This window comes from Balaenoptera physalus, assembly GCF_965194825.1.
Source record: "Balaenoptera physalus genome assembly, chromosome: 2".
Lineage (NCBI taxonomy): Eukaryota > Metazoa > Chordata > Mammalia > Artiodactyla > Balaenopteridae > Balaenoptera > Balaenoptera physalus.
The window spans coordinates 87,776,931-87,802,996 of record NC_138883.1 but is presented as its reverse complement, the minus strand read 5'-3'; the positions used below and the strand labels follow the sequence as shown (position 1 = coordinate 87,802,996).

At 33.6% G+C, this 26,066-nt stretch overlaps 1 protein-coding gene across 4 annotated transcripts in view; it reads right to left on the bottom strand.

The window, feature by feature from the left end:
- Positions 1-298: 298 nt before the first annotated feature.
- The window catches only part of CTDSPL2 (CTD small phosphatase like 2), a 72,908-nt gene continuing 47,140 nt past the window's right edge, over positions 299-26,066 (bottom strand). Inside the window, exons 5-13 of one of the 4 annotated variants that reach the window (XM_082450134.1) lie at positions 25,642-25,857; positions 21,385-21,463; positions 20,977-21,088; positions 18,087-18,173; positions 7,808-7,870; positions 7,624-7,703; positions 4,412-4,538; positions 2,840-2,935; positions 299-2,184 (exon numbers count right to left, since the gene is read on the bottom strand). In XM_082450134.1, the coding sequence (XP_082306260.1) occupies positions 2,119-2,184; positions 2,840-2,935; positions 4,412-4,538; positions 7,624-7,703; positions 7,808-7,870; positions 18,087-18,173; positions 20,977-21,088; positions 21,385-21,463; positions 25,642-25,857 (926 nt within the window). In that variant the 3' untranslated portion in view covers positions 299-2,118. The other 3 variants (XR_014260641.1, XM_082450135.1, XM_082450136.1) reach the window with 3 other exon arrangements.

Here is a 26,066-nt window from a genome sequence, read left to right as displayed (position 1 = left end):
ATCCTGTATAGGTTTTGGGTTTTGCTGTTTGAACATAAAAAGGGAGCAAGGAGAAATGTAACCAGGTTCACAATTTTGAGCAAGAGCATATGTAAAGGTAACATATGTACATTTTATTTCAAGAAAGACAGAAGACAAACAGCATAAAGATGCCCAGATGCCCTAAAGATAAATACATTTCAAAGATTCTCATTAAAATGAATCTGTAGTATTTTTTTCCTGCAAGCAAAATACCTTTCTTTAAATTAAAAACAAACAAACAAACAAAAAAAACCCCAGTATTCTGAATTGCAAATGCTTTTGCTTTTTTTTTTTTTTTGCAGAAAATCTGCCATGATTATTTTTTTAATGAATAAGGATTTTCCACAAAACAGGCTTGCTCTACATGCTAGATTTTTAAACAGTTCAGTGACACAATATGCTAACTACATACACAACAGATAATATAGTAAGAAAACACTCAACCTGATGAAAAGTTAAAATCTTCATTAATACACTGAAAACTGACATAACTCATGCCTTTAAAATCAAAAATACAAAAATTAAATGTTTTCCTAAAAAGATTTCCTTATTTTAAGGATTCATTTGAAAATGAAGCTGCATGTAATTTGTACAATAAGTTGTACAAGTAAACAGGTAAATATACATAAAAAATTAAGTGACATACTCCTCAATTATCAGTTGTCCACCTTTAATTTCCAATACTGTACTTTCTTAACAAGCATACAAAATATCAAACTTCTCTTTAGAAAAAGTGCCGTTCTTTGACATCCTTTACACAAAAACAGTCTGAGCCTGTGGCATGATAATGCAGTTGAGAGGCAAAGCATACTAACTTTTACAAATTCTACCTTCCATAAAAAGCCTCCCGAAAAAGAGATTACACGCCACTATAAAAATATCAACCTCTTGTGGTAGCTGCATTAGAGAACCAAGGCTTGAAGACTATTTTCATATAGCATAGAAAACCACTATGAGAACATATTAACTGCATTGGTGGCTTGGGAGTTTACTGTGCCACAGGATTATGCATAGCTACTGTAAGGTACCAAGACTGTTACACAGAGTTTTAATTGATTGTAACTGAGAGCATAACAGAGGTACTACCAGCCCATGCAAAGTAACTAAAAATACGGAATCACTGTGCTGAATACTTCATTCCTGGAGAAAACCAAAGGCATCAGTAACCAAATCAAGCCCAACAGGTGACCAAACTCATTCTCCTCAAAGATTGGTGAGCACAGTGAAGTCTGAGGTATACCTTTTATCCATCAAATCTGTGTGCCACTGCAAGATATTACCACTTGGGAACACATGCCATCACAATGGTTTAAATCTTTTGAATATTAGTCATTCATATATTCTTATCTACCCAGTCTCTTGATTTTTGAAAAGATTTCACCTACAGTAGAATATTACAGAAACAAAATATAAATGCATGTTCTAAATGAAACTTACATGGACTAAAAGTAGAGAATATTTTTAAACAAATATACAATATGCAGGCAGACAAAGCAGGAAAACGGCCATTCAAATGTATAATAAAAAACTAAAAATTGACTATTTCCAGAAAACTATGAAGCGCCTCAACTAAAAGGAATGCATAATGAAATTCTAATCTAATACAGGTCAAAAATGTAAAAAGGTTATAAACCTTAACAGGAAAAATAAAACAACTTTTACTGGCCATTCCTGTTGAAATGAGAATTTTAAAGTAACAGAAAAGTGGCTACAAACCCACTTAGAGCACCAAACAGAGAGAAAATAAAAGTCCATTTTCATCTCTGTTATTATCATAAAATCCTGTGTGACTACAGGTCAAACTGCTGGTGGCAGAAACAGAATTCTTTATAAACTGCAGATGTCCTGTACATAAAAAAATTTCACTGGAAGTTGCACTAGTTCTAAAGACTCTTCTGTTTTAGCCTACCTACTGTATGTATTCAATCTGAGATAAAGTCTCTTTCTGTAACCCTTGATTATTATTGGGCACCAAGATAAGAAAAGCAAGACGGGGTACAAAAATGCAAAATTTCAACAGTAATGGCAATGTTTTTGTCTTAGTCCAAAAGGGTCCTGCATTCTCTCCCCCTTCAGTGATTTGACAAGTCTTTGTACTTAATCTGGGGGCAGCAAATCATGCAAGCGAAATCGGTCTCTGATGTGAGGTCGAACATCTTCATTCTGTGTGGAGAAATAGACATTTTAAAAGCCACGTAATTTCAAAGACATGATCCTCATAACATTATGAACATTCTTACTTTGCAAAGAAACTATACCACCATTTATCAATATTTTATAATTTACATTATTTTGTTTGCCAAATAAAAAGATATACATAGAAGCAGTTAAATTTAGATTAAAAAAAAAAAGCCTGTCATTAATGTATTCATTTTGTAAGAACAATTATGCAATAAGAGGTCAAACCAAAAGATAGGTAAAGCATTAAGCCAATGAATTCTACTTTATATAGTAGTTTTAAAATTAATACATGGACATAGAGGAAAAAATTCCCAGAATAAAGTTTCAGTACCATAAGCATTAATTCTAGACCTGAACTACAAAATCAATTTAACACAACTAGTTAGTGACAACTAGTTAGCAAGAGGAAGTCTGGTAAAATAAAACATTTGATATATAAATTTTAAAATACTGATAAACATAATTTTAATATAATTCAGAAGTTTCAAAAATGCTTGTAATCTTTTTTCAATCTCTGCCCTAATGTCCTACCATGTTGACTTAAAGTTAGTACACATAAAGCAACTGAAAAGATTTATTTCAATAGAGTTAAAGCAACAAAAACCTAACAAAAAGATAAATGATAAGATATACTAACCAGTTCTACTAGCTTCTCCAGAAACGGAATCAATTTTAGAAGTTCATTGTCATTTTTATCCATAAACCAGCTTTCTATAGGGATTCCATTAGATAGCTAAAGTGAAAAATAAGTAATTAACTCTTTTCATTTACATTTTGCCTACTTTGGAAAAGCTTAAAAAAGAAGTAACAGATTTTAGTAAACATTAATCAGTAAGTTCTTTTGAAAAAGGAATGCAATCAGAGTTTATGCCGGTCATATTCTTTGACAACTTAATAGTGCAAGAGACAGATGTTAAGGAATGAACTGAAACATAATTGGTTTTTAGAGTAATTTATTCTTAGTGTATATAAAACTTAATAAGAAATATTCATTAAAACAAGTTTTGCATTAACATAACTAAAAACATTATTCATTCAAGAAATATTATTAGTCAATGCTAGGCATTTTGAATAAAGGAATTTTGCCAATCTCAACAGAGAACACTATTAGAAAGCATATACTCTTACACAGGGACTGTGTCCCATTATTTTATTCCCAGCAACTACCAAGATAACCTGAAACATAGTAGGAACATAACAAATTGACTCAATGGTATTTCGTTGGTCTAAAAACAAAAATACAAACCATATTTGTTTTATAGTAAATATTCTCTAGGATAAAATATCTTTTAACATTTACGCAGAACACTGTGTTTGAGATGGAGGATAACTGAAATTATTTTACTTACGAACCAATTCTTAAAAACATTATTTCAAAACGCAAGTGAATAAAAGTAGTGACCTAAACTGAACATACTTCAATACCATATGCAATTTTTCCCCTTGTATTCTTTTTGAAATTTTATTATGGACATTTTTGAAACAGAAAAGTTAAGGGCAAATCTTGTTTCATCTACGCCCAACCCACTTTCCACCATTCCAGTTCTGCACTGATTTATTCTGAAGAAAATCTCAGCCATATCACATAAACATACTCATAATGTAAAATATATCTTGCAAGGATGGCTCATCTCTTGTCTGTCTGCTATCTATCTATCTATCTGTCTATCTATCATATGCCGTGCTGTGTGGCCTACGGGATCCTAGTTCCCTCACCAGGGATGGAACCCGGGCCCTCAGCAGGTGTAGGTGCTGAGTCCTAACCACTGGACTGCCAGGGAATTCCCTCTAGTTGAATTTATATTTCTAAGAATCATTGACAAAGGGTACAAACATATTGACAAAATAGTCTAAGAAAATATTTTGAAATGCCAAATCAAACAGACCAGAAGAACATGGTTAAGCTATTCATAATTCTGAAACATGTTTACAATTAAATTACTGATTTAACAATAGATAAGAATGCTATTAAATGATATATATCTTATAGTCCCTTCTTAGGGATTTACTACTTCAGATTTACTACTCAGATTTTTATGTATGTTGTACTTCATTTAAAAGAAAAATTTCCACAAGGAATATACTAATTTGGAATTCCTAATTCTAAAAGATGACACTAAACAGGGAAATTCCACCAGTGAAAATTCTGTTGTCCCATCATATCTTTTGGCAGCATTTGTCTGAGTTTGCTTAGCAGCCCTCTTCCTACCTGATATGCAAAGGCTTGTGGTGAGTTGTCAATTATTATAGTTTTTGAAAGATCTCTTCCAAGGATATTTAAGTCCTTTATATAGTTTCCTTGTACACAAACACAATGTTCGCGGAAAAGCCGGTGCCTAAACATAAAAGTAAAAACAAATTAACTAAAAAAAAAATATATATATATATATATCTGTAAAAAGCACAACATATACTGAAACATATATACAATACACATACCATAGGCTTTACAAGTTAAGCCTTATCATTTTCTCTCACAAAGGAAATTCAAATACAAGTGTGGGCCTAAGCTTTGGGCTACAGTTTTATTATAAAAATTCTTAGCAATTATTGAAACCTTACAACCAAATATTACCATGCCTTAAAGAACTTTGTTTTATCCCAAAATGTTATATTAAATGATAAAGAGGGATTAAAAACTCTGTAAATTGGTTTTGTAATTTATTTACCCAGGAAAGCTCAGTTCAGATGCAGCATCTGGTTGTCATCGAGGTCCTGCTTTTTAACCAATTTTCCAGATGGTTGACTGAGGCACAAGGAGGTCAAGTGACTTGCCCAAGGTCACACAGTAAGTCAGTGGTTAGCCCCGCATTGGAACCCAGGATCCTCCTGGCTCCCAGTCCTTTGCTCTAACCAGAAGACCACACAGCCTCCCTATCCCTGCACATGCCAGAATAGAAAATATAAGAAGGAATGTTTCCGTGTTGGCATTTAAAAAAAATGTTTTTAGCTTCTCTTATAGTTTTTGAGGAAAGGTGCAGAGGCCAAAACATTCCATCATTTCAACTTTTCCCAAACACCCATCTTTATTTTAATTGCGTGCGTTTGTGTGGGGGGGTGTGTGTGGGTGGGAGGTGAGAGATCATTTGAAAAAACAAGGATTGAATGAAAAGATGAATTCAGATTTAAGTATTACAAATGTAAACTGATCTTTCACCAATGAAACTGAAAAATGCTATATCATTTTAAAAAGCTATTAAGGTTTTATAATAATATTTATATACTTGTAATAATTAATCTCCATTTAGCACTCAGAATATTAGTTTCTGAATATTACTAATAACTGATACATATCACCTTGAAATACTCCACTTGCATACATTAATTAATTTGGTAGTTTGGCTTCCTTGTGTCTTAATCCCACTATACAATTTTTCAGGAGCTAGGGCTTACACATACCTATATTTTGAATTATCCAATTTCAAGAAAGGGGCATTTTCTACCAACAAAATCTGTCATAGCTCTAACAACAACAAAACTGATATTTTAATCAGGGCCAATGGTGATGGAAAAGCGGAAGAATTTTAAAACCAGACAAAATGTAGTATAAACAGTTCTTTTTCCCTTATTACAAAGAATGCTTTTAATTAAATGTTCATGAGTTTAAAGATCATCTACCTCTGAAAGGTTTAAAGACAGTCCTACTTTGAAAAAAATAAGACTAGACAAAAGAATTTAAGTCCTGGTTGGACCTAAATAAGATTCCATATTTTATTTGTATAAACATTTAGATATGAGGAAATTGGAGAGGCAGGTACAGCACATACCTGCAAATCACTATTGATAACTCTTCTCCAATAGCAGCAAATTCACCAGACACAGGAGACAGCTGAATATATATATATGGATACTAACGATTATTTTAATTAAATTATACTAAACCCCTTCCAGTTATTCAGGAATCTGAGGGTCAATAGCATGTATTTGCAGTTTTAGAAAGAAACTACTTTTGCTAGTCATCAAATTTGCATTCGGACTCATGGGATTCAGAGATCATAGGAATTTCTGAGTCTACCTTGTCACCAACATAGATGATTCCCTAAAGCACTCTAACGCATTCAATACACTGTTCAAAAAGTTTTTCCTGTTTTAACTTTTTCAAAATACAACTAGATAAAACAAGTTTAAACTCCCAAATATGTAGATTTTATAAAACTAGTTTAAAAGAGGGGTTTTAATTTGTAACATAATTGTGTGACTATGATTTGTCCCCTAGTAAAAATGAAAGCTCCAAGAGGGAAGGGCTTGTGTTGCTCACCACTGTTCCCTGGAACATTGGAGGTGCTGAATAGAAATCTTCAGAATGAATGAAGTCATCAGAGCAAAATCACTTGTATGCTTTTATTAAAGTTAGGTAAAATGAGCATCAATTATAATATACTTTTATGAAAAGAAAATACCATTTTCATTTGTGTGTCTGAAGCTTGCTTATATGGAAGATAAAATGGAAACTGACTACAGGACACATTTTGATCCTTTAGATTAAAAAAAAAAAATCACATTCTATTTACAAGGGGAAAATCTCCTAAATGTGGACATTAGGAAAAGCCTTTCACCATAGCTGAAACCACTCAATAATACAGGTACTATTAACAGTAGAAATTAAGTTTAGGATTTTCCACTAAGACAATATGGGAGAAAGTATTCAAGACAATGAATACCCAGCTATTAAAGCTTTTAGGAGCCTTTTGTGGCATCTCTCTCAGCTCTTGATCAAAACTCAAACATTAACTCCTATACCTTAGAGGATGCAGCAAGATTGCTGAGTCTTGCTATCTCACTTCAGTTGACAGAAATAATGAAACTAATTTTCAAATTGTTTTAAGTTACCCAAGGCACTCCCACCTAACCAGGAACACACTGCATCTGTTGGCTCAGGACACACACAAGGAACTGAGTCCAGATCAGGATAACCCGAGTGACTAAACCAACTGCAATTTCCAATTAGATTTCATGTAACATTTTCTTTCCATGGAAGATAAATTTGCTCTTGAAAAAAGCAAAAGAGTTTAATTTGATCCTTTTTGTTAAAATTAACTTTTATTTCTCTAAGCCATTAAAAAGATGACAACACATGCATTATCTCAGAGACAGAAGGAAGTGAAAACATCATGCACACAGTGAAAAATTCCACATACCCCCAATCTCCCCCCAATCCCAAAAGAAGTGAGGATACAGATGTACAAGTGAATAAATACATTTGATCTTTGTATCCTTTAAAGAACGTCTGTCTGGAGTTAAATAATTAGGAACTCTTAAAGACTTTTGGGGCTTAAAAAAAAATTCACTTATTTTCCCCATTTAACACACATATCTCTATATATGCAGCCAACTGAAAATGGCTATCAAAATTAAGTAGAATCATAGTAATTTCATAGATCAGTGTGACAGACATTTCCACTATTTCTTAATTAAATTTACCTGACCAGTTGCTTTTTAGGGTCTAGTATGTTCAGTAACTTGTCTGCATACACCTTCTTAGAAGCAGTAAAAAGAATGATCTACAAATTCAGGGGAAAAGAAGTAATCATTATACATGATCTAAATATGGGTACTACATTGAATAAAATAAAAATACTTATATAATTAGCTTAAGTATATTTACCTCATACATCTGAGACATTCGTTCCAGGAATTCCCTGAAGAATGGTCTTAATCTCACGTAAACCTGAAAAAATGCAAAGACAGGCTTCAGCAAACAAACATATAAAACAGAAACAACTTATTTATAAGATATGTTCTAACTTTGGATATAATTTAAAAGTTCATATGTTAAAGTAATACAAAAGTTTACTAAGTACCACTCAACCAAATATATTTCACATATACCAAAAGTTACTTAAAACAATCTTTTGGTAGGGTAATAATAATCGTTGGTGATCATTTCACTTTTTAATAGTTAAATAGCAGCATATAATATAATAGTACTTCATGGATATAGTATATAGAATATAGTTTTAATAAACATTTAAACTAAAAATGGCAGGTTTCCCTCTGAGATTTTGATCCACCAATCAGCTCCATCTTCCAGCCAGGTAGCATCCATCCAATTACTAGGCAGGCTGTATATCCACCTCTAGCTGACCTGTCTCAATGACCTTCCTCAATAATTACTCAGAATTTCTTCTTAACAATCACCTGCTAAGAGTACCTTTATTTTAAATTTCTATTAAGGTAAATAATGTTCAAGAAAGAGATGTCTGGATTGGTGGGTTTAAATATCTGGAATTTTTCAGAAATCAATCTTGTTCTATACTTACTGATTCAGATGTGGTATCTAAATTAGCACTACTGGGCTACTTGAGATTGAAAATATAACAGTCAAACACACCAGTTATCAAAATCAACTGACAATATCAGGAAAGACTACAGTACCCAAAGAACTGACTTAAATACATTATTTTCTTATTTCTGTCTGTCTTTTTGCCTACATTTAATGTAGCTCTTGTAATATACTCAATATTCAAAAAGCACAGAAATATAAGCCATGAGCAACCACTAAAACTGATTTACAAAAGAATTTGACTCCTTTAAATTGTATTTATTTTGTGACAAAAATTTATAAAAAGAAAAGTTTGTACTCTACTCAAAGGTGATTATTAACATCAAAAAACATGAACAACAAATACTTATAGAATGCCTATGCACCAGATTCACTTGATTCAGATTTTTTTAAAAAAGCTGTGGTGGCAACAAATTCAAAATTTAGGCTTCATGGAATTTAATTTTGTTGTCAATACACATCTAAACAAAAATGCCCTTATGATAAAAATCTAGTTCTAGGAATGTAGAACTAGAACAGGGAAATCAGGCAAAGGATTTTAGGAGGTAGGGACTATGTACTACCAGTCTTTGTAAGTTCTAAAGCCCAAAGGGCATAAGACAATGCCAAATATATAGTAAGTACATGATAAAAATCTGTTAAGTAAATTAAATATAATTGCCTGAAGTTAAGCAATATAAACAAAAAGAGAAAGAGAGGCAAGACTACATACTACACAGGGACAACTACTGAATTTCCTTAAGAACTGATCACTTGTGGAAGACAAATTTCAAACATTAATATGCTAATATATCACTCTATCCCTGCCTACAGGCTAGAATAATAAAGGTTTACTCATTTTTAAGCCTATTAGGCAGTTTACCTCAGTATCTTGACTAATCAAAAACCAAGTAAGCCACACACCCCCACCCCTAGCAAATAATTATATGACGAAATCCTTGGTATCCAATCCCTATCATTTAGGATGAGGTACAAAATTTTTAACTAGAGTTGCGCTTCTAATTAATTTTAACATTTACATCGTGAAATATTTGGTATAGTTTGGTTTAGTTTTCAACACACCTTATTTGTTTGGTAATCCAAGTAACTGATAGATTTAGATGTATTACTACCTTAACTGACAAAAACCCACAATTCGGTCAATACTTTTTTTCAATTACTTTATCTCATGGAGGATGATAAACCATGAACCATCAGAACCTTCTGTTTATTGCTAAGAAGGCTTATCAGTTAAATGCATTTAATAACCAAAAATACTTCATTTTTGCATATGTATAAATGTTTTCATTTGCTTTCAATATCCCTGCTATCACTTGCTCCATATTGTAAAGTAAAATAAGCAGGGCCTCTACAATTTGGGATTTGTCTCCTTTGAACACTAAAATACTTCCACTGTAAAGGAATACTTCTATTTAAACAGTATTATCTAAGCATAAGAAGTGGAGCACTGTACAAAGGTGACATTTTCCAACTTCTTACACAGTGACTTCCAGATTATGTCAAAACTATAACTTCATTATGCATTCTACTACTTTGACTATACTTAAATATAAAACACATCTTAAAATTTGATATTACTTTCATAATGTACCTGTTCACTGGGGATGAAAGGTGGCACTGAGATAGGGGAATATAATGCTAGAGTGTTTCCTTACCATGAGAATAGAATAACTGTTGACTGTAAATGTTCCTATTCTCAGAACAGATTCACCATTTGAAACACAGGAAGGTGTTTCAGGATTAAAAGACACAGGCAGAAACTGAGATGGTTAGCGGAAAAAAAAAGGAATGTAGAAAGGTACAAAGTAACAGCAAGCCGGGATGTGGTTGGGACCACAGGAGGTTCTGCCATGTGCTGAAAAGGCAAAATCTCAGAAAGAAAAACAGAAATAGAGACATAGGGCTTCCCTGGTGACGCAGTGGTTAATCCGCCTGCCAATGCAGGGGACACGGGTTCAAGCCCTGGTCTGAGAAGATCCCACATGCTGCGGAGCAACTAAGCCCGTGCGCCACAACTACTGAGCTTGTGCTCTAGGGCCCGTATGCCACAACTACTGAGCCCGCGTGCCACAGCTACTGAAGCCCGCGTGCCTAGAGCCCGTGCTCCGCAACAAGAGAAGCCACCACAATGAGAAGCCCATGCACTGCAACAAAGAGTAGCCCCCACTCGCTGCAACTAGAGAAAGCCCGCGCGCAGCAACAAAGACACAACACAGCCAAAATAAATAAATAAAATAAAAAATTTATAATAAAAAAAAAGAAATAGAGACATAAGGCCAACAGGGTCTAACTCATTTGGATGGATATATTAAAGCAGAAATATATAGAAGTTAAGAAGCACTAAGCACTGTCTAGTAGGAAATAAGTAAGAACAATTTTAAGGTATGTATAATACAGTGAGACTACGATCACTTATTGTATTAGGTCAGAGATACACAAACATACAGATACACACATAGACATGCCTCCAAATGCTTCGAAATCTATTCCACAGATGCTCTTAACTCCATTTTTCTTCTCCTAACCTTCTCGTAACAAAGATTCCTGTCCCAAGCTGCCTACTTCCTATTTTCTACATTCTTCCACTACTTAGTACTTCAGAAACCATCCTTCTTCAAACCTGCAATTCTTCAAAATGATGTAGTCTCTCAAATGTAAGCCTAGGCCATAAGTTTCATTTCAGGCTGGTATACATATATTCCTCCAAATATACAGCAATTATTCTATCTACACAACAAATAGTTTTAATCTATCACTAAACCAAATATATTTTGAAAAAGTCAATGTTTTAAAATAATGCATAATACTATAATAATGAACAATTGTTATACAAGAATACCATACCCAAAACATGTCTTAAATAAGACTGCCTACTACCCAAAGATGTTCATGTTATGAAATGTTTATTACGTAAAATTTTTGTACATTTCATGCTCATGACTCTATTTTGTAACTGGAAGTTTGTACCTCTTAATCTCCCTCACTTACTTCATTATATGTTCATGATGTAAACTTTTAAAACAAAATCTACTTGAATAATGTCTGCAAACTAGTAGTGATAATGGAACTAATCTTGTATAATATATTGTGGGCTGATTTTACCAAAACTTAAATTTTATATAGAAAAATGATAAATATATTATAGAAAAATAACATTACATTAACAGTACACTAACACTACTTGATTTGAACAATATCTGACAGTCAGCCTGTACTTTCTTTAGTATAAGAGAATGTCCTATAACTGTGCATGTAAGATGATCCTAACAGGCAATAAATGGTTAATGGAACTAGATTTAATAAAAATAGTCATTAAAATAGCAAGCCAGTTATAAATTAATTATAAATATTTTCTGACAGTCTGCCTAAATTCAAGTTCATGTCTAAGTATGCAATGTCAAGTTATATACACTAATTCCTGACTATTAGTTTACCAAACCATTATCTAAGTTATCTAGATAACTTTATGAGCATGACCAAAAAAAGGGGGTGGGGGGAGAAAACATCCAAAAGATAAGCAATTTCAATTTGTGGGCAAAATTGAAAAAAAAAATTTCTTACATGTGGATCTTTTTAGGAAAAATATTTCTAAATAGTTTTAAGCACAGATAATATGTCCCTAACATATTCAAAAAGAAGTATCTTTAATAGTTTTTCCATGAAATCCTTTGAACTTATTGCTACACTGTTGCAGGAAGGAAAAAAAAAGATAAATTTGGTGGTATTCACCTACTTAAGGGTATGGCACCTTTAAATAAAAAGATGATTGGTGGATGCTATCTATTTAATCAGCAGTAAGAATTTAAAACAGTAGAAAACTAACAACACTGAACAATGTGAAGAAGAGATGCTACAGGTATTAGCAGATACCACAGGTATACAAGGGGCTCCACCATTTTTTTTTAACCCTTCTGTACACTTCAGTTTCTTTATCTATAAAATGGGTATAATAACAGTACCTATATAGAGTTGTTTATTAAATAAGTTAATACATATAAAGCACCTAGAACAGTGCCAGCACACTGAGACTCCTAATAGCTATTATTACTATCCACTTTATTATTTAAAAGTAATCAGCCATAAGGAGAATAGCTGGAATGAGTAAGATTTTATGGGGGCAGAACTGGGCAACCTCAACTCAAAGAGAAAGCCATATCTATACTTTTAGAAGACGTAAAGTAAGTCAATTGATTACTTAACTATTTAACTTAGTTAACACTGTCTTAGCATCAATACCAGATCATAGAGACAAAACCCAAACCTTCTCCATAGAAAGAGGGTTGCTCAGATAGGCCTTGTGGAGGCCTCAACTTCATAACCCATTGGGTGATTTTACAAGTCACCTTTTGCTTCACACAGTTCCAATAAGAGGCTGCTGGGGATAGTATTTGTAGGTGGATCAATCTGAGGATGAATAGGTAAATACTAAAACATCAGAACCAATAAAAATAAAAACAAACAAAACCCCCAAACTAAAACCTTCTGCAAAACCTTACACTGTATTAAATAGAAATAAATTTGAAAAGATATTTTCTTATGGAGTCCAAATGGGATAAAGTGCTTAATGTATTCATACAGAAGGTATATTAAAAATTAGCAATGAAGCATACTTTTCAAGTCATGGCCATTTACATACATATATAATATATATACAATACACATATATAATTTTTGAATTTAAATATCTATGTACACATATTTGTGTATATATATAAAATATTAATGTGTTTATCTTAAAATCAAGTTTACTCATTTTAAAAGCAAAAAAAAAAAACCCCCCACAAAATGTTGCCTTTAAAAACAAATTCTAAATTTTGAAGCCTCCAATTTAATATGCTTAGTAATCAACTGTCACATCTCCTATATTTGCAGAATATTTTTAGTTACTGAACAAGAATTTTCTGTATTTTTAAATGAACTTCTTCTAATTTTAAGATACATTTATAAAGAATACAAACCATGATGAAAAGATTAGTGCCAATGACTAGCTATACTTATTAATAAGGATGGAAAAATTACTTTAAAATTATTTTAAATATTGACTTACAATTAGTTATCAAAATATTCTTCCCTACCAGATATAAAATATTACTTTTATCCTCAATACTGTTTTAAGGAACAAAATACATACTACTTTTGTACAATAAAATTATGCTTTATGAATGTCAAAACAAAATGCCTCTTGTTTAGTATCAATTTAAGTCAGAGCTTGAGGGGAGGAAAAACTTGATTAGGTGTTTACTAACAAAACTCTTCATTTAAACGATTGCTTTTTTCTTCGTGAAGCAAAAATAATGCTGACTTTTCTTCCTAGACTGTGGAAAAGAGATAGATGCCACTGACCCTCTACTTCTATTTTTCTGTGGTATAAAATATTTGAGATCCTTATGAAAATTATCCTAGGTTGTAAGTTTCCCAAGAAAACAAACTTTAATAATGAGGAAGAGGCTGAGCTTTGCTAAACATGGGGTTTCCCACCCACCTCTCCCCCCAACTTTTCCCATAAAAGCAACCTCTACTATTAAAACAAAGCATCCTTTAGCAAGTAGCTCCCTACAGGATCCTATCTCTCCTTGAGTGCTTACCACAATCTGATTTCTGGACAGCTGACCCAAAGTTTGTTGATTTTACTGATCTTCAGAAAGCCACTGACTGGCTAAAGTCTTATTGGTGAACAGAGTCAAAAATCAGATGCCCCTGCCATACTTTACAGAATGAGGAGTTGGACAACACAGTTACGTTTGGTTGCACTGTAGTGAAACATATGAGGCATCTTCTTTTTGTCTTCAATTAGCCACGTTTGGGCTGAGTAGCTCTATTACATCTTCAAAAAACTGAGCTCCAGTTCTTGATGGAGACAGAGGAAGGTCATTGAGGAGGTGGTTCAGCTCAAGAGCTAAGTGAAAAATCTGTCTTTTGATTCAGTCCTGCTTGTGGATAGAAGTCATCTTCTGGATGGAAGAGGGAGTGAGATGACCTAGAGTCTTGAATTGGTGGATCTGCAGGAACAGAAACTAAATACAGTGGAGACCTCTTAACTGAGTAACACCACGAGATGGATTTCCTGACAATGTGTCAATATAAGCTAAATATAAAAATTAAAACATGTGCATTGGAACTGATCACGCACTTGTTTTTCCAGATATCAAATGCATTTGTACCATTCTATGAATAAATACGTTTCCCAATATCTAACTGTAAAACAATTCATGGAAAAACTACCAATTAAGGGAGAGGAAAAGACCCATTCAAACAAAAATCCATATACTTTGCCTTTGTGAATGCCACACCCTCACTTTAAAAACTCAGTTCTTCTTTCAAATGACTTTTTCTCCATATACACAAACTATGATCTGTCTATCCGTATAGTGTCAGTGGTAACATATATCAAAATTTTAATTTGAGTTGGATCTTTTAGGTTTATCTCCTAGAGAAATGGAAATTCAAATACACTCAAGGTACTAATTGAGGCTTGAATAATCTACCTCCTCATATATTCTAAGTCTTGCATTAACTAAGTTAAGTCCTACTTATCAATCAAAAGAAGAGTGTATATCATGAAGTAAGGCAATCTTTAAACGTGAGTAGTGACCACCTTAAATTTCCCTCAAACTTTCATCTGAAAAAACCTAAGAAAGCCCATAACCAGGTGACAGTGGATCTAATTTTAAATCTCTCTATATATTAACAAGAATTTTGATGAACATTTGATTACTTACTTCCACTTAGAATTTGAATATGTAAATTTACTGCATATACTCTCATAATTATTAGACCAAGGGTCAGCAAACTATGGCCTTTGGGCCAAATCCAGATCATCACTTATTTCTGTAAATAAAGTTTTAATGGGATGCAGTCATGCTTATTCATTATGTATTGTTTAGGACTACTTTCATGCTATAATGGCAGAGAAAGTAGTTGTAACACAGGCTGCAAAACCTAAAATATTAACAACTGGCCCTTTAAAGGAAAAAGTTTGCCAACCCCTGATACAGACCATTATTAAAACATACATAAGACAATTTATATTTTAAATTGTTCTGAAAGAAAGAGAATAACAAATAGAATTAACATTAGATATGGTTCTACTATAACAAACTTACCATAAACAAAAAGCAAAAGTAACAAAAGTCCCAAGAGGAAACTTTATCTGGCTTTGATTCAGATGAAGAATTTGATCCTATCTTAACATTACCATTTTATTTTTAAGAGTATATTCATAAATGTTATGGAATTGACATATTCAAGAGTATATAAGTGCCATGAAACTGTTCCCTTAAAAGTGGTTAATTTTATGTTGTGAATTTCATCTCAACAAATTATTTTTTTAAGAGTATATACAGTATTTTACAGGTTTCTACCTTTAAGTGGGCCACATTATACTGTAGTGGTTAAACATGTAAGTTACATCTTACCTAATAATGTGGTTTCTCCAAAATCTCTTAGATCATCCCAGACCCTTGTGTATATTTCTTCTTTGCCAGTAGATGGAGACAACACCACTGAAAGTTTAAAAGACATCATTCCCTGTTTAAAGGGAGCTTGCTGGTCTGAAAACTGGGGGAACCCTAACCCAAGATTTCTTCAAAGTTATTTTTTAAAAAGCAGACAGAATGGCTATGCTAAAACTAGAAATCCAATATTAACTATGGACATCCTCAAAACTTAACTGAAAGGGAACTAAACTCTGTACATGATGTAGTAACTAAATCATTTTAAAATACAATCATCTCTATAATTTTTAAGATTCAAACTTCCTACTCATTGCTCCTGATTTAGGTTAGCTCTAATTTTCCTGTTTCAGAAAGTGTAACTCAGATATATAAGAAAAAGAGTTCTTTGAATTCCTCAGAGGTAGATGCAGTACATACGAAGTTTTTTTTTATATTAGTCATATGCACTGCTAGGAGCCTTTTATTCAAAATAAGACAACTGTCTGGATCCACATAAAACAGTAAGAATTTTATAAAGAAGAGAACTGAAGAAGAAATGGTGGAAGCAATAAGAAAAAAATTCAATTTTATGGTCACACTGAAAAGAAATACTCATGAAAGGGAAATCAAACTCATCTACTCTCCAAGTTTCTTATTTCACTACTAAAAATTATGTAAACAGACCAAAACCATCTATCAGAAATAAATTTCAAATCTGGAAGCTTAAGAAATCACATCAAAATAATTATTTATAGTTTTCAGTAACAGTTTTCTTTTCCAAATTCAAAAGCCTGAAAGCCATTGTTTTTAAGGGCAATTTTGAACATTAAAAACAAGGTTATCAAGCTAAAAAGAGAGAACATATTGCCACGCTATTTATATTTGCCACAAGACTCCTGTCCTTGAATTACACTAAACAAGAACAACCTATTTGGCAGAAAATGTCTTAAGAAAAAGATTTACCTTAAACAAGTAATATACAGTTAAAAAGGAATTCGAAAACCTAAAATCCCTCATTTTTATGTATATTTTGCTCATCCTCTGATCTATATCAGAACTAAAATCAGTTTACATAAAAGGGAAATAAATATATTGATAGTATCCAGATATTACCATACCTACAGTACCTTTCTAGGTTAAACCAGAACTCAGAATAACTGCTTAAATAAATCCTCTTATGACTGATTGCAAGATAAGGTAGGTAAAGTAGATCCTGAACCACAAACTATTTAACTCTAAAATTTTATGATTCCCGAGCTATAATAACTATCATGTGCCAAGAAAACTATACACATATTCTAACTGCCTATTAAGAGCACATAAACAACCATAAACACCTTTCTATTGTTCACATGGTAAATGTTCTGTGACTTTATTTAGTTAATCCTTGGGTTGGCTTCCACCTGACAAACAACAAAGTTTTTGACCCTTTCCCAATCCTTCAACAACCGGTATATAAGAAGGTAATGCTAGTTCAGTAACAACCTCCATGACAGAAAGGCACTTCGTAGTTTTTGAAGTGTATTCACATATATTAATTCAAATTTTATGATAGGAAAATCTGAAACATAAAGTAAAACCTATGGTCAACACACGTAATTTGCAGTGAAATGTAAATGGTATTTGTATTTTGCACTGTTACCTGTCCATCGACACAGAGGAGGGAGAAATACTTATACTCTAATTTTTTAAGTAAAGCAGTAACTAGAAGAGTGTCCTGGAATTCTGTGATTAAAATAAAGTAGATCTACTACACTGCAACCTACACACCATATTACTACAAAAGGCAATAAAAATGACCAACAAGGAATAAGGTTTCTTCCTATTAATTGGGTTTTGGAAAAACAACAACGCCAAGTGTTAACCTGGCAAGTTCTCGGGGACCTAAGATGTCAGTGTTCCTGCCTCCACCTGCTGGCAAACAGGTTATGAAACTAGCAGAGAGCAATGGGTAAAAAAAGTTCACATTTTTTTGGTAACATTAATGTTGTTTTATGTAGTTATTTATTTAGCATGATGCTACTTTGTGTTACGAAATCATTAAAATACAGATGAAATCCATTAGGAATAAACACATTAAATTTCACCAAAAAAAAAAAAATTTACAAAAGATTTCTTGGTTCAAAATATCTAACAGGCCAAAACTCAAGTTAAAAAATTTTAATTACCTGATAAATGACATCTTGGAAAAGGACTGGAAAAGTAAGTGCTGCATCTTCTAGCTCATTTAAACTACAGTGTACTAGTGTTTCATCCTTAAAATAAAAAGGACATATTGAATGAACCAAGATATTAAGACATTTCAATTGATTATTTTATGTATTCATGATCACCAAAAACATTTATTAAAGCACCCATTCATACATGGAATTTTATATTAAAATACATTATTGTGTGTGGCATAGCAATCTGGGATAGAATTTTCTAAGTCACTGGTTCTCACGTGTGGCTGCTAGAACAGCAAGCAGCATCAGCATCATCTGGGAACTACTAGTTAGAAATCCAAAACCTCCAGCTCCATTTTTGATCATTCAAACTCAGCAAGGAGTAGAGAGGAGCTCAGCAATCTATGTTTCAATAAGCCTTTTAGGTGATTAGGATGCATACGCAAGTTTGGCAACCACTGTTCTGAGTCCTGCAGTTGCCAACTTTCTGTTAAGTAAACCACATACATACTTTCTTAATTTTTTTTTTTTTACAGTTTGCCAATGGAAGTTTAGTATCTAACTATTAAAAAATATATATCTTCTATTTATATATAGCTCTTTATTCTTAAACCTTTTATAAAGAATTTTATTTTAGAAAATGGATATTTCAGTATCTGTTGAATATGTTTCATAGACATAAACATTGTTTAACTAAATTAGCAGTCAATCAAGACTTCTTTCTCATCTTTGATTACCAAGCCCTGTTTTCTCATGAGGAAAAGAAGGTAAGGATCATTCAATGTAAGGTATGTGCAAATATGTATATTTCTCAAATCCTGAAGGATAAAAAAAAAAAGGCTTCCATTTGTAGAAAGTGACAACACTTAAAAAAAATAAAGCTGCTAGTAACTATCCCCCAAATTTTTCAATGTGTTTAAGATGAATTAAAATGAAACACAAATGCTCATACCTTGTGATTCCACATCTTATTAGCTGGAGTGTTTCTTTTAACCTAAAGTTAAACTCTGGGGAGGCAAAGAGCAAAAAATACTCTAGATATGCCTCACTTTCTTTTCTTTTTTTTTTTAACATCTTATTGGAGTATAATTGCTTTACAATGTTGTGTTAGTTTCTGCGGTATAACAAAGTGAATCAGCTATATGTATACATATATCCCCATATCCCCTCCCTCTTGAGCCTCCCTCCCACCCTCCCTATCCCACCCTTCTAGGTGGTCACAAAGCACTGAGCTGATCTCCCTGTGCTATGCGGCTGCTTCCCACTAGCTATCTGTTTTACATTTGGTAGTGTATATATGTCAAAGCTCACTTCGTCCCAGCTTCCCCACCCCGCCATGTCCTCAAGTCCATTCTCTACGTCTGCGTCTTTATACCTGTCCTGCCACTAGGTTCATCAGAACCATTTTTTTTTCGATTCCATATATATGTGGTAGCATATGGTATTTGTTTTTCTTTCTGACTTACTTCACTCTGTATGACAGACTCTAGGTCCACCCACATTTTCTTTTAATAGCAGAACAGAGTACACAATTCAAGGTATTCCCTTAGTATCTTTAAAAAAGGTATTCTCTTTCTTATAATTGAATCATAACTAATTCTACTTTCTTCATCTACAGCCTATCTAAATTTTGATCATTCTTCTTTACCCAATTCTGTAAAATTACTCATTTATGCTCACCAATTCTTATCTTTCCCTCTCTATTTATTATCTTTATCTTTTATCTTTTATCTATCTATTATCTTTCCCTCTCTATTTATGGATTAAAAATTGTATGGCCAAACTTGCTATCATGACATCAACTGCTAACATAAAAATCTAGCAAAATCTTTTTCAGTTTCTGTACATCAAATCTAAACTACTCATAATCAGTTTCAAAATTTTTCTTTTTTTCCTACTTATCCTCTAATAAACACCTTAAATACTTAGGCCTTCTGGATACCTATCTTATATCTCTTTGGCTAGGCAAAGGCTAAGGTGCTGAACTCTCAAAACAACTATACATGCTAGTTAAGATTTAAAAAATATGCTTTTCCTCAAGATAAAAAAAATTTTTTAAAAAGAACTAAACCACATCTCCAATTATAGGTTAATAGTAACAAAGGCTTTTAAATAGTAAAATGTTTTCCAGTATTATATAATAGATACATATTTTTGCTAATATCAAGAAATTGCCGGCAGATGGTAGATAATGGTGACCATATATTAAATTTGGTTAGGAAAAGATAAGAGATATTCAGTTTTCAAAGCTCTTCTGGAACCCTAAAAAAATATAAATTTTAAAATTCACACCAAGAGAGCATATTAAAGGTTTTATTAGTCAGCATTAAGAAGTCATGCTTTTGAGAGTCTATTAATAAAGATATTAGTATTAGATAATACTAATACTTAGTATTAAGTATTACATAGATTGTCCCTCTCCCCAAAAAGGAACAAGAAAAGGAGTATAGTCTTGCATGAGGTTAACTCATTAAGACCTAGGTCCTTCAGGGGAACATGACTGTGAGCCCCCCACCCCCAAAAAAGGTTGAAATCTAGCCATGAAATTAGAATTTATTGGGAGATTAAAAAACAAAACAAAGGGTATAGGAGTATGGGGGCAATAATTAATTTAAATAGAAAAATAGTGAAATAGCGGGGGTTGCGGGGGAAGAAAAAGAAAAAGAAAGCCTAATTTATTTTCAAAGGGTACTGGAAACCAACAAATTGGGGAGGCCCTGGCATTAGACTGTGCTTAAAAAAAAAATTTCAGAACACCTAAGACATGTTTTTATAGTAAATGTATGTGTAAGGCTATTCATTCACTTGTATTCTTTTAGGTATTTTGGGCTAGTATTTTTAAAAAAGAATTTAATGCCTTTATTTTCCCTAACCCTACAGATAATATACTTACCAAGTCTAAAACTAGGGAGAATTCTGGTGTGCTTCTTGTCTTCAATGGAAGGGCAGGTTTCCTATTTAGTTGTTCTTCTGTCAGTGGTGGAACATGTTTGATGAAATAATAGCTATAAATCAAATTTTAAGAAAATTTCAACATTTCTACTTTTTTGTAAATATAAAACATATTACTAAATTCAGCCCATCTTTAAGTTTTTAATTAAATAATGCATATTTAACCTAGTAAACCAAACTTATAAAACACATAAGTAAAACTGAAAATATACAAATTAGTATTTCAGTAACTCAGCAAAGTATTAATACCTACAGGTCAAATGCTCTTTGCAATATACCATTCAGCCACCCCTCTACACATGTACTTTCATTCCATTCAAAGACAGAAAGGGGAAAAAAAAAAACTCACGGGTCAAATACTTCCCAGTCTTCTTCATAGGTGGCCTCTGCGTGGGCTGATGAATAACCACTATCTGGAGTTACTGGTGCTATTTAACAAAGTGAAAAACAAAATGTTGCTTTTACTCACTTAATGCTTCCATGAAGTATACATTTTTACTGCTTTTATTAAGATCTTCCTGAAGCCCTGTGTATTTTAGGTTAAAGATAAGACAGAAATAATTTGTAAACAGTATTTAAAAGTAAATTTATAAACACATAGATCTAACTCTGGATCCAAAGGAAAAATTTACCATTACAGACAAAGTGGCAAGCTATATCATGGCTAGCAAAATTTAAATCCCTAACAGCTAAGAGAAAATTTACTACTTACACTATTTCCTACTATTTCCTACTTACACTGTGGAGTGTATTATTAGGAAAAAACACTCCACAAAATTTCCATTTCTAACTGGATGATGTTTGTATGTATAAACATAAAAATTTCATGGTGCTCATAGCAGTAATACTTCACAAAGTGCACAGTACATACAGGCAGTCAATATATGTGTGCTGACAACAGATCCCGAAGGTAGTTTTAAACCTAAGATCCATGAACAGGCTTTAAGAGGTCTACAAACCCCTAAAGACTTATGAAAAAATGTTTTAGGTACATTTTTACAGGAATCTCAAGGTTGTCTATGATCTTAAAAGTTAAGAAATTATGCTGTGTATAGAAATCAGTGCTTTAGAAGACCCATTATTTTACTTCTCATTTACAAGCAACTTAAAAATAATCAAGAAACAATTCTATATTCCATGACACATAGTCCATTCTAAGTTTGAATTAAAATTTGATCAATTGATAAAGCTTCAGAAAGTATGTTGGGAATTTTCTAAGACAATATTTACAACTTAAATTCAATGAGACAAAGATAACTTACAAGCTAAACAGGTAATGTCTTGGAGATGAAAGTTTAAGGTGGATGCTAGAGACTGAATGTTTGTGTTGCCCCAAAATTCATATATTGAAAACTAATCCCCAATGTGATGGTGTCTGGAGATGGAGTCTTTGGGAGGTCATGAGGTCATTAGGTCATGAGGGTGGAGCCCTCATGAACGAGATTAATGCTCTTAAAAAAAGATTCCCAAAGAGCTTGCATAGCTTCGGGCATATGAGGACACAGTAAGAAGACAGCTATCTATGAACCAGAGAGCAGATCTTCACCAGATACTGAATCTGCTGGGGCTCTGATCTCAGATTTCCTAGACTCCTGAACTATGAGAAATAAATTTCTATTGTTTATATGTCACCTAGTCTAATGGTAGTTTTTTTTTTTTTTTAATATTAATTAATTTATTTATTTAGGCTATGTTGGGTCTTCGTTTCTGTGCGAGGGCTTTCTCTAGTTGCGGCAAGTGGGGGCCACTCTTCATCACGGTGCACGGGCCTCTCACCATCGCGGCCTCTCTTGTTGCGGAGCACAGGCTTCAGACGCGCAGGCTCAGTAATTGTGGCTCACGGGCCTAGCCGCTCCGCGGCATGTGGGATCCTCCCAGACCAGGGCTCGAACCCGTGTCCCCTGCATTGGCAGGCAGATTCTCAACCACTGCGCCACCAGGGAAGCCCAAATGGTAGTTTTTTATAGTAGCCTGAAAGGACTAAGACAGTGGACCTCAATAAAAATTGCTGTAATCCGTCTATAGGAATGGAATACTGGTGGATAGTAGTCTTTCAGGATAAAAACTTACGTTTTTTGCTATTACCATGTATTAATACCTTCTGAGACAGAGCCAATACAGTGTGTACGTTCAATAAATGACAACAGATGTAAAGCAGAACTTTTGTTCATTTCTAACAACTTTATGCCAGTAACAGTTTGTTAGCACAAGGGGACAAATGGAAAAATATATCTTCCTACCACTTTACTGTTTCAAATTCCTATTAATCTCAGAGAAAGGGGGACAGGAAGTAATTAGTATTCGAGCACCTCCATGCTAAGCATTTTTCATATTTCATCTCATTTAGTCTTCAAAGCTCTAAATTATTATTACCATTTTAAAGCTAAGAAAACTGTCTCAGAGAGCTTAAATAAGTTATCTAAAGTCACACAGCTAAGTAAATGGTAGAGCCAGCCTCCTTCCTTCTTGTTCTCTTTGGCTACGTTCTTGAAGTTGGGGAAAAGTACCACTTTTGTCACTCATACTCATATTTTAAGATCAGCAAAACTTTTACTCCTTCCTTTCATGATCCTCCCAGAGTAACTGCCATGTGCCACCTCAGTATTTTGCTCATTTATTTGTAACAGCACTCACCACAATGTACAGTAATTTTTGTGTATACTTGGCTCATCAATTAGATCATATACTCTTCAGGGTCAATGAGCACATCTTAGTCATCTTTATAAATAGTGCCCATCACAAAAGTAGGTGTTCAATTAAATGTTAGAAAAACGAATGAATGAGACAAATGGAGTAAATCTTACTTTTCCCCTCTAGAAACTAAAGTTATAGAAATCCCTTCCCGGTAGGCACAGTTGTCAGAAAAAATGAGTACAAAGGTTTATATAGAAGCACAAAAACAGAAAAAACACCAAAGAAGTCAAAAGCCCTGGCTTCAGTCTATACCTTATCATTCACTAGCCTGTAACACCAGGCAAAGTAATCAGCATTAGATTTGCTCGTTAGGTTCAGTATTATTCTTAAATTATAACATTATAATTTAACATTATCAATACTAACATTTTATTTGTTATTGATTGATTGAGTGCCACACCACATGGCTTGTGGGATTTTATTGGGTTGGCCAAAAAGTTTGTTTGGGTTTTTCCCTTAAGATCTTACAGAAAAACCCAAACAAACTTTCTGGCCAACCCGACAGTTCCCCGACCAGGGACTGAACCCGGGCCCTCAGCAGTGAGAGCATAGAGTCCTAACCACTGGATGGCCAGGGAATTCCTTATTTGACAAATTTAAAATAAACCTTGGACTTCCCTGGTGGCGCAGTGGTTAAGAATCTGCCTGCCAATGCAGGGGACATGGGTTCGAGACCTGGTCCGGGAAGATCCCACATGCCTTGGAGTAACTAAGCCCATGCGCCACAACTACTGAGCCCACGTGACACAACTGCTGAAGCCCACGTGCCCTAGAGCCCACGCACTGCAACTACTGAGCCCACACACCGCAACTACTGAAGCCTGCACGCTCTAGGGCCCGTGCTCCGCAACAAGAGAAGCCACCGCAATGAGAAGCCCGCGCACCGCGACGAAGAGTAGCCCCCACTCACTGCAACTAGAGAAAGCCCGCGCACAGCAACAAAGACCCAATGCAGCCAAAAATAAATAAAATTTAAAAAATAAATAAAATAAAATAAACCTTAACTCTATTATGCTGCTTTTCTCTTCATACTGATACAGGGTTGCACTGTATAGAAGTTTCATAATTGTATGCATTTTTTCTTTAAATGTATCATGCTGTTTCAATGATTTTTTTTCAAGTTTCCCCTTTCTATCAGAGAGATCATCATTTTGCTTCCTTATGCCAAACTTATTTCTCAACCAATATATATGTACTCGGCTCTCTCAAATATCTGGCACCACAAGGAAAAACAAACAAATCTAAAATAAAAGTCTAAGATCTTCTCCTTCTGGGAAAAGATGTCCATCCTCAGTTTTATTTCTGCTTTTAATCATAATGCAATACAATTTCATCTTTTAGCCTTATATGTCTATCTACCACAACCCTCAGAGGTAACAAATGCTGACCTCACATGTTTCTACATTTCCATAACAACTGGCTCAGGGACCTAACAATTATGTTAGGCCTTTAAAAGCATCCAGGATTAGGCTGCAAAGTTTGTGTATAGGAGAGACCCAAGAACAGAAGCTTCTTTGGGAATACCATCTGTATATGAAACAAATCGGAAGGTATGAGACTACCTCTATGTAGGGACTTCAGACCTTAAGGATCTAAGACTCATGCAATTATAATAAGTATGTTCATAAATGTAAGCATATTATTTTGTTAGCTGTGTTAAATTTCTCTAAGTGGTAAGATTGGTACACATAATTAAACTGTAAAGTGACTAATATGCAGTCAAAATAACCTTAAAAAAATTCAATTTCAAAATGACTGGATTTGGGGGGAAAAGTTTTATTTCCAGTTTTAATTTTATTAACTTCAAGGAAGAAAAACTTATGCATTTAATCTGCCTATTTAAGAAAAAATACAGTAGTATTTTTACAAACTATTCATGAAAATGTATAAGAAAAAAAGGAATCTTTTTTACCTGTAAGGGGTGGGATATCACGATTAACTGTTTCTTCTGCTTCTTCTAAACCATTATTTATTGATGACCTCACTTGAACTGCTTGATTTGAGTAAGCTGCTCCATTAGTTGATGTAGTAGTACTGGTAGTGATCTCATCCACCTGTTCCATATCAAGCTGTTTTACTATCTCTTCAGCTTCCACAGCCTGTCCTGGGGAATCGGATCCTGATGTTCCTGAAATCATGATTAACTGTACATTAATCATCACTTAAAAGCTCATAGTGGCTGGGGAAAGATGGGAACAAACTTAAAACAAGTAATAAATAAGCCCTAGAGATCTAATGCACAGCATAGTGAATACAGACAACATTGTATTATAATCATCAAACCTGCTAAGAGGCTAGTACTTAATTACTCCAACCACTAGAAAGAAAGAATAATTA